A 17757-nucleotide genomic window follows, 5' to 3' on the forward strand; every position below is an offset into this window, starting at 1 on the left:
AGTAGAGGATATATTCCTTTGAGACAGGTTCGGATAGCTCAGGGATATAAAGAAAAGAGAGTACCATTTTTCTTGTATGTGCCCTTTAAGTAGACATTCCTGTCAGCATGGTCTGCCAGGACTAGAGGAGTAGGAAGATGAAAATTAACTCAAGAGTCAAGAGAAGTTGAAAGAGGAAGGAATGTGTAATTTTGTATTAATGAATATTTAACTTAAATGCCTCAAGTGTCTTTTCTTGGAAATGTTACAGTTTAACATAGCCTTACTTCTTTAAGGAAGGCATGAGTAATAATGACAAATATCTTCAAAAGACTCTTCTTAATTGTCCTATACCAAGATTTTTTTTTGTCTACCAACCTGTTGTCCACAGTTTATAAAAGAAATATCTTTTGCTTTGAGTTCCCAAGTTATTAACTGATTAAGCAAACAATAACTAATAGCATAAACAATGCTTTTATTCTGTAAATAAGTAATATTTTTGTAGCTTTCATCATTTATTTCAGTGGGGAGGAAATGTTCCTCCTGCTTTTGCTATGTAGGACTTGAGTGAAGTTTGTAAGATGGATCAAGGAGCTCCAAAACTCACCAAGAAAGACCCAAGTGTACTGTTGGTTATCACAGAGAAAGTGAAGGGGGGCAACAACTGATAAATGTCTGCATGATAAGCAAAAAATCTGCCATTCTGAAGAGGCATATGTTGTGAAAGCTTGTTGAAAGTTAGGCAAAGTGAGAAACAGAACTTTATGGGAAGGAGAGGAGGCTTGTTTTTATTAGAATGAATGAATTACTGGCATATCATACCAGTGGCTACAGTGGAATTGTTATTTGTTGCCTGTCTTTGAGAAAACATCCCCTTTTGATTTAAAGATTATTTTCTTCTTCAAACGAATTCCTGTAGTGGTTCCCATGGTTAATGCTACACAGGAGCATAGCAGGCTGGGTGATATGTAGCCAGCCCTTCTAGTTTATAAACCACAGTCTTTCCTGGCTGTATTTCTTTTTTTTTTTTTTTTTTTTTTTTCTTCTGTTGCATCATGTTCCTGTGTTTTATCTCTGGCTTGGACTTCATGCTCGGTATAGCTTCATTGCCTGTGACCTTACCCTGAAATCCTTCTTTTCGAAAGGCTCGACATGGACTCTTACAGTCTGGGCGTAGTCCTCTCCAGGCCTCGGCTATCAGCACCCTTCTAAACTTTACTGTGCAGAGACCTTGTTGCTTTCTCTGTGCTATATCCCTACTGAGGAGACTGGCAGAAACAGTCCACAAATTTTCCAGTATGAAATGACTGTTCAGGAGTGGTTCTCCATTCTCACTTGTGAGAATCCTTGCAGTCAGCACAGTGAGATTTTTCCAATCCACAGGTGCTGTCCCTGTGTCGCAGGAAGCTGTTTTGGGGGGTTACCCTGCTAATAAACACACAGTGGCATGTTCGTCCTACCACTTAGACTTTCCAGGAGAGTTTGGGGAGCCTGGCAAAATAACAGTGATCCAAGTATGCTAAGAATTGTCCTGGAGGCTCCTGGTAAGTGCTCAAGTACTCAGGCTATATCTGTGCAGCGGGCCATGTGGACTAAATCCTTTCCATAGTCACGTTTCCCAGCTCCTCTTCACAGCACTTGACTTCCTGGGTGTGCTCTCTGCAGGGGAAGGGTCCTGCAAGTGCAGAGTTTTGGGACAACCTCTTCAGCTGCATCTGGCCCATGGCACCAGATGTTGCCTTGCTGTCCTCTCCCCTCTCCTCCACCTTCATGCAGAGCTCTGCTGCGCCCTGCTTAGCTCAGTAGAGCTGTAAGCTTTTGAGACACAGAAGCGTCAGGCTTGCCATTTCCCTGCGACAGGAATGCGTTCAAGGTTGCTTCAAGAGGCTTTGACAAAATCAGGAAATGAAGGCACAGGGGGAAGCTTTGGGCCACGAGAACAAGCATTCTCCAGGTTGTTCTAAAGACAACTGTGCAGCAGCATCAGTGCAGCCCAGATGCGGCCAGCTCTCTGGGCTGCAAGCTGGAGGTGTGTGTTAGCGTGTTGCCTGCGCTGCTGCAAGCTGCTCACTCCCATTCCTGTGACTTGGCAGGATGGCTCCTGCCGCAATCCCAGCCTGGCTCCGGGGCTGGGAGAGGCCATGCAGCCCTGTGCCAGAGCGGTGCAGCCCTCGGGCGTTTATGATACGAGCTTCTCCAAAGAATTCCAGAAAGCTGGTTGAAGCGTGCAATGTTTTGTATGAGGCGTTTCAAACTTGAGGGGAAAAAAAATACTGAGATTTCAAATGTCTTCTAAATTTTAATTCTCACTTGCACCCAAGCAAAACCTAACTCCGCTTTAGCTCCTATGCAACTTCCTGAGAACTGAAAACCCTGTTTGATCAGATATAAATAAGGTTAGCAGTGTTATGATGGCTTACTGTTTTTATTTATTTCTCCTCAGTAGCCTGTGGTAGTATTCCAGTAAGAGCACTCATAGATGCTCTGTCAACTGATTAAAGCTTACCTAGTGAACTAAATATCATTTCTTCAATTTGTACATGTTAATTTTATAACGTAGATTAACTTAAGGTTTTCTTAACATAGTAAGAAGTAAATATTTGGAAATATGCGTTTCAGTGCTTGGCGTCTATATCTGTGTATTAAAAATTTGTTTTCTGCTACAGTTTCTGCAGCAGTTTACAATATTTCTGTATTGTTGCATTATTTTTTTCCTCTTGAAACAAAAATTATTATTTGCATTTTTTTCACAGTGTGATATTTCACAAAATATTCAGTTTGGAGACTCTTGACCTGACTTTTAATCCTGGCACACATGAAACAGTTTGGCTGCAGCCTGCAAATTTTTGAAATTTCTGTGTTTGCTTCAGATTAATTTTTGTGATGGTGAAATAAAATAAAAGATAAAAATTTCAAAAGTACTTGAATACTCAGAGCTGTGATTTGTGTGTGTATTAGGGCTTGTACCTTGCATGCTTCTCTAGTTTTTGTTCTCTAGCTTTGTTTTTTCATTTTTTGCTGACACTAAAATGACTTGTCTAACTGGCTGAAGAAATCTAACCCTTGCTTTTTTTTTTTTTTTTTAATCTTTAGGCGCTCAGTGTTACTGAAACTCTGATCAAACCTTTGGAAAAATTTAGGAAAGAACAGCTAGGAGCTGTAAAGGTTTGTCCTTTGCTTGTCTTTATGAAAAGTTTATTTTCTCTACTTATATGTCATTATTGCAATGCAATCCATTTGGCAGCCACATACTGTTGTTTTTATTTCATGTGTTCATACTTTTTTTCTTTTGGAAACTTGCTTCAGAAACAAATGGAAAGTATGTTTCAAGAAGAAAAGAATGTGTCCTTTCCTTTTCTCCTTCCTCTTCCTTATCTCTTATCTTTCCCTTATCTCTTCTGTCTGGAGTATGAGAAATACTGCTTACAGCCTCTTATTTCTAATGAGTAACTCTATTCTGCCTTGTACTTGCTTGCAGTTGCACAGTCAGATGTTGACAAATACTAACTACCAAAGGAGGTTATCCATATGCTTTTAACTTTTCTTTTTTTTCTTTCTTTTTTTTTTTTTTTTTTTTTTTTAGCAAATAACTCATTGCATTGATTGAGTAGAAAAGAAAACAGGGAGTGGAGAGACTAAAGATAGGTAGAATTTCAGTCAAAATAAATTTTGGGGTGAAAGTTGTCCCTATATTGTATATGTTTTCCAAAGCTAAAAGTGAACTTCATCAAAAAAAGACTCTCTTTGGATAAATACAATAGCGACATAAATTCACACCAAATTTTTGCAGTCATACTTTCCTTCCAGGGAGAGATTTAAATGTTTGTAAAAAGTTAAGGATAGCTGTTTAATGCTATCTTCCGTTCCAAAAACTCACACATTTTTAAACTGCTGTGCATGTATCACTAGCAATGATAACTAGGATAACATTTCAATTACAGGAGAGCTAAGTATTTTGACTGTATCGTGAACAAATAAGAGCTGAATTTTCCAAGTAGGTTTTAAAACAGAAAACACTTTCTACAATATTTCAGTGAATCATAAGAAGTTATGAGGGAGCTAAGCAGTTGAAATATCTGTTTCCTTCCTCCTCTTCATGTGTTTTATACTTTTCATTCCAAAATGCAGCTTGTCCATTTGCAGTTTGATCTCTCGGGACAAAAGTAAATGTTTCTGCAATAGAGTGAACTTCAGTTGGCAGTTTATTTGGTTTTCTTTTTTTTCATCCTGTTGATTTGAAGATAAATTTTTTTCTGCTACAACACCACTTGAAAATGGAAAGCTTTTGTGTTCTGTGTTGAAAGTGCAAATGCGTTTTTTTGCTTCATCATAAACTAGAATGCATATGTATGAATACATGCGTATATATATGCCTGGGTATATAAAAAAGAATATAAGAATATGATTTCTGTGTTCATGAATGGAGAATCCTCTATTGATCATAGATCTTTATGATGCAGTAGTATGATGGTCTTTGCTTAATTTCATGAGAATTTCGAGAAATGTATCAGAGATCTTAAACAACATAAAAAAAATAGTCTATGATTTCAGGAGTCTTCTAAGGAAAATTCTAACTTTAGCCCATTATATAAAAGTTGTAATAAATGGATTGTTTCAGCACAGCGTTTTTGATGTTAAGATGCATTGCTGTTTTTGAGTAAGAACTCCTAATGTTTTGTGTTACCTGGCTATTCTGCTTCACTCATTTCTAGCAGTCAGAATTCTATCCCTGCTTTTTTGCCTATGAGAAGCTGCCCTCTCGCCGCATATATCTCCCTTTTCATTTCAATTCAGAGTGTTGTTTCTGTGTGGTGTTAAATAACTGATCTAAACCACCATAGAAGTAGCAGCAATTTACTGAAGTCATGAATCTTCAAGGTCTAAATCTTTGGCAAACTAAACCGTAAAATGCTTGTTTGCGAAGAATGTTCTCTATATAAATGCTAAGTCACAATTTGTGTAGACTGACTGTATAATCAATTCAAATCTTTTTTTTTTTTTTGGGTGCCTTCAGAAGAATTGGAACTAGTTTTGCTCTTTGAGTATTATATTGTTAGTCAATGTGCAAGATCTTATAACTGTATATATATATTTTTTTTCCAAGTCATGGTTTCTATTTTGTGATTTTGGCTTTTTTTGAACAGAATTCACAGTGGTTTTAAATATAAGTGTTGCTTAATTCTTGTGCATATATATATATATATATAAATTCTCTAAAAATATTTAACTTTAGATATTCAATACAGTCGAAGTACTGTCATGAGAAATGTAATTCTGCATCGTTCTTATCGATGCATAACTTACGGCATCTAGTAGCAAAATGCAGCTGGAACACTGTGTGATATTTGCTCAGGGAAAAATTTACCTTTTGCTATTACAGAACAAAATATGAATCTATTGCCTCAGATTTTACTGTATATTCCTTCCCTGGTTGATCTGTTGATGAAGTAGTCTGAAGTGGGATTAAAAAAAAAAAAAAAAAAAGAGAGAGAGAAAGAGAGAGAAAGTGTTTGTGAGTGTGTGCCTCCTTGGTTAAAGATATTACACATTCCATTAGGGATTAGATCAATAGGGTTTTGCTTTTTTCTGTTTGGAAATAAACAGGTCTCTGCTTTTCTGGATCATGCAAACATTGACCAGATCAGTGAAAATTTTGCAAATATGAACACAATTATGTTGTTTTTTTTTCCTCCTCTTTTTTCTTATTTGCCCATATACTGATACTTATTTTTAGTCATGCTAACATCATATGCATGTTGGCATGTTGCCCTGTTTCTCAATTAGTAAGGATTGTGGATTAGTAAACAGTATCGTGGAATGCCCCCTTCCATTTATTTATTCATTTATTTATTATAAATAAAATGCTGTCTTCAAAACCCAATTGCCCAGGAAATAAAAAGTTCTATCATGTATTATAACTTATTAAAAGTGAAAGATGAAGGGGGGGGGGGTAAAAAAAAAAGAAAAAGGAAAAAGAAAAAGAAAAAGAGCCCTTTGTCTGTACAGTTCAACTAAGGTAGCCTTTAAATTTGTTTAAGAAATAGTTTGCAAAGGTACTTTTCCTTGGTTTTTAGAATTTTAATTGTTTCTGTTATCTTGATTTCTGGCTTAAGGGCAGTTTTTAAAGCAGGAAGAAATAAGGAGTTGTTCTTACCTTTTTATGTATGTTATATAAATGAATGTTACTTTGTTTTTTACATAGGAGGAAAAGAAGAAGTTTGATAAAGAGACAGAGAAGAACTACAGTTTGTTAGAAAAACATTTAAATCTATCAGCTAAGAAGAAAGAACTCCAGTTACAAGAGGTATTGTGTCGCTCTTTCTTTCTGCAAGTTACAAGCTTTTGAATAGATAAATGTATTTTATGCAAGTGCAGAAGCAGCATTGATTCATGTAAAAGAAAAAATTCTGTCAATCAGAAAACTTTGATGAAAAAATCTGGATCTCCTGAATCGAGGGTGTACTCCTACAGTTTTCTGAACATGTATATTAAGTATTGAACATCTTGTTACCTTTTCAAATAGTTAAGGCAATAGCAAAGTGTGAGTATATTATGAAAAACTACATTTCTGGTGAGATTTTACCACATATGTCGTTTGCATTACATTGTACATATTGACTACCTCACGTTAATGCTTGCTTAATGCTAAAAGAAGAAAGCCTTCTATTCATCGTACAGCTTTTTTGTACTGTTTTTTCTCATGTTTTGAAGATCCGTTTTTTTCCAAGTAAAGCAACAAAAAAGTTTGTTGACAGATTATAACTTAAAACAAATCTGTTTTGCCTGACATCCCTTCTGTCTCTAAGAGTTTATTATAACTGTCCTTACTTGCAATAGCTTTTATTTCTGGAGTAACAGCAAATAATATGTAAGAAAACAGCAAAGAAATCCTGCTGAGATTTGCTGTAGTCAGGAGGGATTTTTTTTTTCTTAGAAAGATTACATGTCAAATTATTAGCTCTTTTTGTCTGTGAATGCCTTATGTTATTGAACAATTCTTCCTGCCAAATGATACACACCCATGGCATCCTTTGTAAGCGACTGTTCGTAGAATTTCCTAGGAACTTGAGAACTCAGAGCGTTGTTGCATTTCACTAGCGAGTTTCTTCTATATAGTGTAGTTGCAACATAGGCCCTGGTGTGCTTTGTGTTACTCAAAAAAAAGTAAACAGCCAAACAACAAAAAAAGGAAAATTTCTATGGAAATAGGCTGATCTGTGTACATTTTGGTATCCTATGAAGCCCCGCTTTGTGATTACGTTCTGTGGCTACACTTCAGGACATTATCTTGTTACAAACTCTGGTGCCAACTCGCATCTTTCCTGCACTGTGATGTACAGGATGCATCAAAATGCCTTGGCTTTTTGAAACTGACTTTCCAACATGCGCACATCAGTGCGTTATTTTTCTAATGCTGCTGTTGTTATGGCTCCTTAGCCACTAACAGTTTTCTAGCACAGAGCAGCAGCAAAGTATGTCTTAAGACAAAGTATCTTGAAGCTAGTTTGATTTATCTGTTTAGAGCATAGTAGTCAGTGTTCTGCCTAAAGCATATATATGAAAGAGTGTATGATGGGTAAGTTTGGTCCTTTCACCGAATGCTTGTTTCATCCCCTTTTGGGGGAATGAAAGGGTAGAAGCAAGGCTTCTGAAAGAGCAAGGACCCTTCCTTATCACTTTTTCTAAAGGATAAGTTTTTATCATGTAGAATATGGCTTTAATCATTTTCTTTAATGTACTTCAGTAGTGGTGTCCATTTGTAGAAGTTTTACAGTTTAGTGTGGATTCCTGTACTGTAAATGTAGCATACATGTGCTACTTAAGTTCAAATTCCAATGTTTGTGTCAGGATGTGGATTATAACTGATTAGAACCAATGATGTTGCCATTTCACTAATACTGACATGCAACTAATAAGGCTGCACTTCTCCATGGAATATCAAATATTTTAAACTTGTGAAAATTCTAGTAAACTTTTTGTTTGATAGTGGTTTTTTTTGGTGGGGAAAGAGCGGGCGTAAAAAAGAGGGTGTACTGGTGAGAGGGTTATAATAGCTTAAAGAAAGCATTCCAGTTCCTATGAACAGCAGTTATTCTGGTTATAGAGTAAAGCTTCCCCCACTGCCCCCTCCTTGTTTTGATTTGCAGAGATGTTTCTCCCTTTTGTAACGGGAGGTGCTGTTAGCCCCTTCTGTCTGTTCACACAAGCACCTTTTCTGTGCTACTAAATCACTCCCCAAGTACTTGCTTCAATGTATTTGACTTGCATTCCAATGGAAAAAAAAAAAAGAAAAAAAAAAGCTTGAAGAAATATTACTTGAATGTTTCCAAAACTTCAGCCTCATGCATCAAAAAACATGCTGTCTCATAAAAGAAATACTGATGCCATTTGTGGGGTTAATGAGAAGAACCATTTTAAAGGAACAAGGCTGGGGAAAGTTGTCTCATGACTTGTTACTTTTTTACTATATATGTGTCAGTTCAAAGTGACCTGCAAAATGTCTTTGGAATTTCATTAGCTCTGTTCTGTGCACAGGCAGACAACCAGGTGGAGCAGAACAGAAAACACTTCTATGAGCTGTCCCTCGAGTATGTGTGCAAGTTGCAAGAGATACAGGAACGGAAGAAATTTGAATGTGTGGAACCTGTAAGTATCTGTGAATTCAGTTTTTAAGAAAGATGCCTACCCTAGCATGAATAAAGGGGAGAGAGAAGGAATGAGAGTGGCCAAAGGCAAGGAGATAAGTGCTGTTTTCTGAGACAATGTATGGCATTTAAAGCAGTCTTTTTAGTTTGCACATCTGTGGAAGTTCCTCATACAGACACAGTTAACCAGACAGGACAAATCTTTTTGTACTTCAATTTGTAATTGAAGTTTTCATTAGAGATTATTTACTATGAAATCAAGTCAGATTATCAAGTGAGGTTGTTTACTAACAAGTTCTTTTTCCCTATTTTCTACTTAACATATATTTTCCAAATCTTGATCTTTGGATAGTCAGGCTGAAAATAGCTTATCTATAAGGGATTTTCAACTTTAGAAAATCCATTCTTTGCTCTGTTCCCTTTAATAGAGTTGTTCTTTCCTTTGTCACTTGCTTCTTTGTAACATCCTAAAGCAAACTGAAGAAGTGGGCACTACTGCACCTCACCCTATTTTTGGTGTGTTATAACTTTTTCTTCCAAGCCAAAAGACTGAAGTCAGAAACTTCAAAATGGATCATTTTCTTGTTCTGACAGAAGGTCATATTTACTTACAGGTAAAGGTAGTGAATGGTACTCATCACAAAAGGTAGTGATGCGTAAGGCTGCTGCAGAGGGAGCTTCCTGCTCTACAAAGATTATTTGACCCTGCTGCAGTGGGTAGAGGAATTCCTCTCAACAGGGTCACTAGCAGGGGGTGGGTTGACCCAGAAAGTAGTGACTATAAGACGGAATTACTATTGTCTCCTTTTATACAAATATTTATTTCAGATATCATTGGTATTAGGCCAACTGTGAGGTTTCTTAAAATACTAAAAACAATAATCCTGTCCTTGTAACTGGAGGTTTGCTTTGTAACAGATCTTTTGTTTTGTATTTCAGGTGTTATCATTTTTTCAGGGTTTGTTCACTTTCTACCATCAGGGATATGAACTTGCCAAAGACTTCAATCATTACAAAATGGCCCTACAGATAAATATACAAAATGTAAGTTGGGATATTATATTTACTCCTTTTTATTTTTTTAATAAAAATATGCAGTTAGTTACTTGTATAGATGCAGTACCTGAATTGCTTATAGTCTGCTGCTTGTTAACTTTGGGGGTATAGTGCCATCTTCTGGCTAATTACATATGACTGAACAAATCACAGCTAACTTCAGTGAGCTCTTATCTAGTGGTTTCTAATTGTCCTTGAAAATAAAGTGTAAAAGGCCATTTTTTTTTTTTTCTTCTTTGAGGTGTTCGTCACTAGAGATGAGCTTAGGACTGACAGCAGAAAGTGAGGGGGGTGACAGGCTGAAGCAAGGGGATTGGCAGGCTTCATATTCAGATGGTCTGTTTACTTCCTCGAGATTTGTCATGGAACAAAACCTTCTCAGAGGACCTTCGCTGTGGCAATGGCATTATGGTGGAGGAAAGAAACCACATAACGTTTTGGGAGACAAGCAGTTCATGATCTGTTCTAGAATTAAGATACAGAAATAGTTTCTGGGAAGTTATAGTGTGTTTCTGGAAATGACTTAATGCAAGCAACCAGCTGTAGGAGGGAGACAGGAAGGCAAAAGAGGGGCTTACAGGTGTGGATACACAGTGATTTGATTCATGTGTCACAATACCATTCTTTTCATTTTATTTCCATATGCCTAAGTCTTAAGTTTTCTCTTGAGCCATTGTTTGGCTTGAGTAGGGGAACTGAACAGTGATAACTTCATAAGCATTCATGGCAGTCAGTGTTTCTGGAGGAAACTTACTCCTATCTATTTAGCTTAAGGGAATGAGGCGCAGAATGGAATGACAGTAGGTAGAATCTAAAGAAGATAGGCAAGAAATGAAGAATGAGAGGGAAACTAAAATGTAGTTTTGAAGTGGAAGATGAAGAGCTGGACTTCAGATTGCAAATGGAAAAGGGCCAGTGAAGTTGTTTGAGGAAGTCACGAAAGCAGTAAGAAAGCAAGCTAATCTCAACAGCCACATTTTCAGTTGGCAGAACATATTATAGTGTGCCTTGGGAACTATTGAAGAGATTGAGCACTGCAGCTGAAATTTTATGAATAGGTAAAGGATGGCCTGAGTTTAAATATACTCTAGAGAAAGGTTTGATAACTGTAGGAGGTAAGAGGAGAATTAAAGGAAGAGTCTGAGAAGACTTTGATTCCTTGTCTGTACTGGAAAGTTTGCCCCTGAAATTTTCTCACTTGTCTATGTGTTTGGAAGCAACTAGACACAATGGGACTTCTGAATGCCAGTTTCTTTCAAGCAGGTCTAAACTACATAGGTGACTGGGCTTTTGTAACAGTGTCTGTTTTTTTCCAGGGGAAGCTAAATTTTTGATAATGCATCGATGATGCAAAATTTCCAGAGATATTGAAAAAAAAAATCCCAATCTTGCTTGCTCTCCCAAAAGAAAACCTCCTATTTTTAGTCTTCCATGAATGTACATGTGGACCTATGACAGCCATTCCAAAAGCTTTTAGCTCTGTTGTCTTTTCTGCATCAGTGTGGGGTTCTGTATCAGTGTAAGACAGGCTGTCTCAGTGCAAAAGGAGATAAGAAGGTGATGGAGAAGCAGCATCCCTTTCCTGGCAGTTAGCCAGGCATTGTAGAGAGAGATGCAAAAACACCTACAGCCTGGTGTTCTGTTCTTGGTCCAACTTGCTTTATGTATTCAGTGCTCTTAAGTAAAATTCGATATAATAAAGTAAGATAATAAGAGCACTCTCTTTTGGGCTCTCAGGTGAGAGGGAACTTAGAAGGAGTGATAGGTGAAGGAAGTTGTTAGATAGGTACATCTGGAATTTTCTGGAGGTTTGTGGAGCGCACAGAACTCCATCCTGACTTTCCCAGGACACGTTTCAAATAGCCACATGTGGACACAGCATAGCAAATACAGGCATCCTCATTCTAAAGTGTCTCAGCCAGGAGTGATCAACGGCCAGATTGGGAGGTTTAGGTGTGAGCTGTCTGTCACTAGCAATTTTGGTATTTATCCTAGCTGCAGAATATAATTTTCAATTCAGTCCTTTTAGGGAGTTACGAAAAAGAGTTTATGTATGGGATCTATCTCCTAAACTTACAAGCAGATGTAGAAGAGATTGAGAAGGTTGATGTGGGAGCAGTTGTTTTGCCTGAGGTTAAGGAGCTTTCCTGTATAAAACACATGGGCATGGGCTTCTCTGACCAGCTTGCTGGGACTGTATTTGTGCTCGTGAATAAATGCCTTTCAAGCATACATCTGGAATCTGCACGTACAGATGGCTAGCCAGGCACACACTGTCAGCTGTTTGTGTACAAGAATGGATAGTTGTTTATATTCATGATATATTTGTTTAGGTGTGCAACTCTTTTTTTTAAAAAAAAAAAAAAAACCCGAGGCACCATTTTCAGAAGGTGGTTCATTTTCAGAAAATTTAAGATGTTTTTACAAAGCTGTAGGATATACAAGCATGCACCTGGAATTACATACGTTCCTCAAAATTCTTGTATCAACTGGGGAAACCACCAACCTGGAATTTGTATTTTCAATTTGTGTGCTCTGGGTAAGAAGATATACAATGGAAATTAGTTATTACCAAGGTGATTGTATTTGTTATTTACTTATTGGCTAACTGCCAGTGTTTCTCAAACCAGAGTTTCATACATGAAGTGTGAGCTATTCCTATTATCTACTTTTTATATAGTTCCATTGTAGGGCATATGGATGGATTGTTCTTAGTAATAATCTAATAAATATTTCTCCTACTACTGATTACAAACTTCAAGGCGCGGCATTCAGGAATAATAAACCGGCCTTTGTTTTTGTTTTTGTTTTCTTTAAATGCACACAGATATTTTTTGTCATACTTCTGCATTTGTGTGACTCTCTGAATAGTTTCCACATGCATAAATTGTTGGTGACCTTGTCACATTTTTCTTCATAACTGTCGGAAATCCTCACCTTCCTGAAAATCAGTAAGAATGTCACAAATTAAGTGAACACCTACGATAACATTTTTCTTAGAAAGATGGAATATTCGAATCCAAACTCAATTTTGAATTAATTTCTATCAATTAGTTTGAATTAATTCTTAATTCAACTTCTGAACAGGTTAAACACAACACACATTGCTTTAGAAATCTACTCTGGCATACTTTGTATGCTTTCCACAGTTACAGCAGCTAATTTCTAAAAGACAGTGAAAATTTGAAGAGGAAAGGTGCATGGAAATTTTGTGCTGATCATCCTAAAATGTCTCTAACCACTTTCTAATTTCATAAATAATTGTTCTTATAATGCTTATCTGCCAGGCAGAGTCAGCTTTTCTTCCACTCCCTCTACTAATAGGTTTTTGCTGTCTTTTCTTAGACAAGAAATCGTTTCGAAGGTACAAGGTCAGAGGTAGAGGATCTCATGAACAAAATCAGAAGGAATCCTCAGGAACATAAAAGAGTAAATCACTTCACAATGGAAGGCTATCTTTATGTACAGGAAAAAAGTAAGATATATTTTTATATTCCAGTAGTGTCCATAATGTACATGCAGACAAGATGCATTTCTGCTTGTTGTATGAAGGTGCAAGGAACATACAGTTTTTTTAAACAATCGTCTGAACAATTGTTTGAACTCTAAGGGCAGCATTGCCTGTGTTCATAAAAAGAGTATAGTGCTGAAAGTATGACAGCTATGAACAAAGGCAAATGAGGAAGTATTGTTTGATTGAAGGGTGTACTCACTTTTATATCCTAGTGACCTTCCCCAGGGTTGTGAAATACTTGCTGTTTAACAGCAACAGGAGTTGTCAAACTATTCTGTAAAAATTGGGCTACTTTAGTGTGATGAAATCAGGTGTCTTTTCCTTTATTAAGTGATGTGCTTTCATTATGTGCTTGAAATTATCGGGTCAGATAAACCAGGCATTTTGCTAGGTAGCCAGTGTCAAAAAACTTCCTCTGCAAATGTATGCCACACAAATCATATGTCAGTACTTCAAACAATTACAAATTCCTCCTCATAGGAGAAAAGTCAAATAAGATACAAAGCTCTTGCATCTCAAAAAATGACTATGGCCTCAACTTCTTTTGTTATTTATAACAACCTTTTTTACATTAAGTCATGTATTCTTAGGAATTAAATGGGACTAAAAATGTCATTCTGGGAAGCAGGTGAAAGAAATGCACAAAATTCAAGTAGTTCATGCTAGTTAAGCCTTCTGTTTTTTTTTTTTTTTTTTTTTTTTTGTAGGGCCTGCCCCCTTTGGCTCCAGTTGGGTGAAGCACTATTGTACCTATAGGAAAGACACAAAGAAGTTCACAATGATTCCATTTGAGCACAGGTCAGGAGGGAAAGTTGTAAGTATATTTTTATATTCTACACTCTGTATTTAGATGAGAGGATGTATTAGATATTCTTCTCTTTGCACCACCTTTCCTTTTTCTTTTTCATGCAGTTTAGTCTGCCATTTAAAGATGTTAATCTAAAGTAATGGAATATTTTAACAGATAAGAATTCAGCAGAGTTTTCAATTGCTTTGAAAAGACTAGAAAATATGTGGCAGTTAACATGCATTTTTTTCCACCATTGACAATCTGGTTTATCCATGAGGTATTTAACTTGTTGAAGTGTAAATCAAGAAATCAGATTTAGAAATTTCTTTCTTATCTTACACTCACAAGTCAGAATTTTCTTCAAAGGCGAATAGATGTAAGTACTATAAGAGGTAGTAGAAAAGAGGATTTTAAGAGGAATATACTTCATATTGAAAAATGAATATAATTTCAGATATCTTCTGATATCAACTAAAATATTCAGGACTTAGTGCTGTGGTCATTGAATGCCTTTATTTCTATTTGAAATAATTAGCAGTTGTGGACAGTCAGCACCTTCAAAGATGGAACATTAAACAGGTGCATTTGTATGGATGAAATGCATTTTATTGCAAGAAAAAAGATATCCAAAGCTGGAAAATATTCTTCAGTCAATATCCCTGTAAATGCAGCACCCCGTCCTATCTTCAAATTTGGTTAGAACATTACATTGTTGCAATTTTATCTGGATATTATATCCCATTAGTCTGAGTAGAAGGGAAATGGTTTTCATCATTTTGAGGGCTCTGTATGTATGTATTTATTTAATTTGCCAATATTTTGAATTTGGGACAGTCTTTCAAATGCTTTAGAGAACATGCCATACTGAAAATTAGTGGTATTTGGCTTCCTTAATCATTTCCATACTTTTATGAATTTTGTCTTGTAGTTTACTCTAATTGTCATAAGCTGTTTCAGGTAATATGGTACTTGAGTGAGGATGCGGCATTCCAAAACACTATCATGAAGCCATTTTTTCTGTATCTGAAGAGCTCCCTTTTTAAAACCCACAGTGCAATTTCTCCTTTAGTGAAAACCTTCTGTGTTTGGAGATGTTGCATAAGACAAAAACTAATTTAAATACACAATTAATCCTGACTTAAAACTGATATAATTCATGCAGTCATGTGTGAATTCTATTGCACGTGTCAGATTTCAGTGTAGCTTTTGCTACTGCTTTAGTGTAGATTTATCTTACTCAGTTTGTTTCTCTGACTTGCAGAAGCTTTCAGTTACTGTGTCAAGCAAATCTTTCCACAGGGTGATGAGGAGCTCTTCATCCTTACCTACTGTACCAAAAGGAATACAGACACTACAGACAGGCGATTCTGTTTTGACTTAGAAGCATCAGACAGGTAAACTGATGAAATGCACTAGAAAGTACCCAGAGGAAATATTGCTAGAGTTTTGTTGCTGTGCATTATTTATTTATTTATTTATTGGTGGTCTGGGAGGGCTGCGTAGGGTGGATTCCTTTTATGGTGCCTTTACATCTGCCAATGGGAGCTGATCACCTGAGGGGCAGCCAGACTTTATCATAACTCACTGCGTTTTACATCAATTATGTGTAGCAGAGGTTGTGAGGATCTATATTGAAATGTACCCATTGTCTGAGAGAAGAAAACCAGAGAAGAGATATATAGTAGAGATTTTAGATGCTGTGATTTTAGCAATAGTATTATAAACTGCTGTTATCATAGTGAAGAAATGTGACCTGAAGTACATGTAGCTGCAGTGGAAGGCTGTTTTCACAGTGGATAATTCATACAATCATGACCATGTCATATTATAAGTCTGCTTTCCAAAAATGTCATGTTGATACTTACAGATTTTTATGTTCAAACGATAACTGAGATGGTTGTTCCTCTTCCTTTATATCCTGATGTTTATGACTCTGTGCTCTGAGGATGCCAGTAGCTTGGCTCAATCTCAGGAAAATATGTGCTGTTTCTCTGTTTTTGGTACTCATGTTAACATCATGTTAACTGGAGGTAAACTTAGGAAAAAAAAGTCCTTTTTTATCAGCTAACTATTTGGGGTATTTTTCTTAGAATGATTCAGAGTGATTATGTTTTTATGGTCATGATGGTTATAGCTCAGCGTTGCAAACTGACCAGTTTGTACTGAAAAACTCATAGGTCTTTGGAAGTTGCTTTGCTTAGGATTGTTACTATAACAGCAGTATTTAAAGATACTATGAAGGTTTTTAGTTACAGAAATTAAGGGAAATTCATAGACAAGGCTTCCCATACCCACTGCAAGAGCTAAATGTCTGTCATAGACAGTATTAGGATATTACATTTTCACAACTTGAATCTGTAGAATTCTATATTGTTATTAAATTCAGAGACCAGATAAAATATAAGGAGAGATAAGAATGCACTAGAAATGTTTCTGTTTGTAAAAACATGAACATAATTTGTAGTCTGTTACAGTTTAAAAGTAGAGGAGAAATTTGAACTCATTTTCACTATGTTTTTTTTTTTTAAAGAAATATTTCAGCTAGGTTTGCTACCTTTTCAGCTGGGTTGCTACCTGAAGATAGGAATGAAGAGTATTAAAGCACAGCATTGTCTCCACCCTCCATACCCGTCTCATATGAAATTTGACTATCTCTAGTTAGATTTACATATTTGCTGAAAATATTGGCAGGCTGGGTAGATTTTTTTTTTAATTATCAGGAAACTAATTACCTAAATAACCTGTTTGTTTTTGACTTTCCTTGCTTTGTACACTACGCTGAATCACAGAATTACTCTCTCCTTTTTTCTCTTTCTTTTTTTTCTTATACAAATACAGAAATAGATTTATGATGTTCTCTGCTCACTAATCCCTATATTCTGCCGTTGCCCATCCTTGTTCTTTTAGAAGGTTGTAAACAGGGACTTGTATAATTAGGTACTGCATTAAGACTTTTTTCTTTTGTATAAAAAATATTTACTATAAAACTGTAGTCATTTGTGTCACTGCTCCAAAACTGAAGGCTATGCATCAAGTAAATTGGAAATAGAATTTGACAAGACATTGTTTTTGTTGCTGATGAATGCAGTTATTCTGTATGCTTGATATTGTTGTAGACCTGGTATTCCTGTGACCATGCAGGCCTTTTCTGAGGAAGACAGGAAGCTGTGGATGGAAGCTTTGGATGGAAAGGAAGCTGTAAGCTATATTCTTTATGTTCAGTAATAGTGTAATGGTAGCATTCCTCCCACCCCCCTCCAAATCATGTTTATATTTTAATATACTAGGTTTATGTAACTCTTGAGACAGTGAATTTAACAAAGAAATAATAAAATTGGAATAATACTCGAGATAGATGAGTGACTCAGTAAAGCTCAAGTTAGATCTCTTTTGCTCTGGTAATGAGGTGTTTTTCTTTATAATGACAGGCATTGATTTGTATAAATGTTACCATCACAATGATGTTAGGGTGTTCTGTGGTATATGTAATATAGATATATTCTCCTAACCTTAAGCTGGTATACTGCCTTCCAGTGACAAGACTTGCACGACTTACTCATGTGGTATTATTTTCTTAAAACTAGATCATAAAGTACGTGTCATAGGGGCTTAGCTTGTACTTGAGTTTGCTTAATTTGTGTTTCCTATCAAGAAGTGGGACTGAAACACAGAATTAGAACGTAAGCAGTGGGTTATTCTTACCATTGTAAATATTGTATTAGTCCTGCAGGCCAAAAATAACAGGGTTTTCGGTCAGTGACAAAATTGTTTTT

General features: G+C 36.3%; 1 protein-coding gene across 1 annotated transcript in view; it reads left to right on the top strand.

The window, feature by feature from the left end:
* Positions 1-17757, top strand: part of ARHGAP10 (Rho GTPase activating protein 10) — a 126533-nt gene that overhangs the window by 39818 nt on the left and 68958 nt on the right. Inside the window, exons 4-11 of the mRNA XM_088526548.1 lie at positions 3073-3144; positions 6182-6283; positions 8515-8625; positions 9564-9668; positions 13026-13155; positions 13902-14008; positions 15284-15378; positions 17101-17182. Of these exons, the coding sequence (XP_088382674.1) occupies positions 3073-3144; positions 6182-6283; positions 8515-8625; positions 9564-9668; positions 13026-13155; positions 13902-14008; positions 15284-15378; positions 17101-17182 (804 nt within the window). The remainder of the gene's footprint in view (positions 1-3072; positions 3145-6181; positions 6284-8514; positions 8626-9563; positions 9669-13025; positions 13156-13901; positions 14009-15283; positions 15379-17100; positions 17183-17757) is intronic.

Source organism: Tinamus guttatus, unplaced genomic scaffold, assembly GCF_059628265.1.
Source record: "Tinamus guttatus ecotype Peru unplaced genomic scaffold, ASM5962826v1 Tinamus_guttatus_pri_ptg000247l, whole genome shotgun sequence".
In the NCBI taxonomy this organism is placed as follows: Eukaryota; Metazoa; Chordata; class Aves; order Tinamiformes; family Tinamidae; genus Tinamus; species Tinamus guttatus.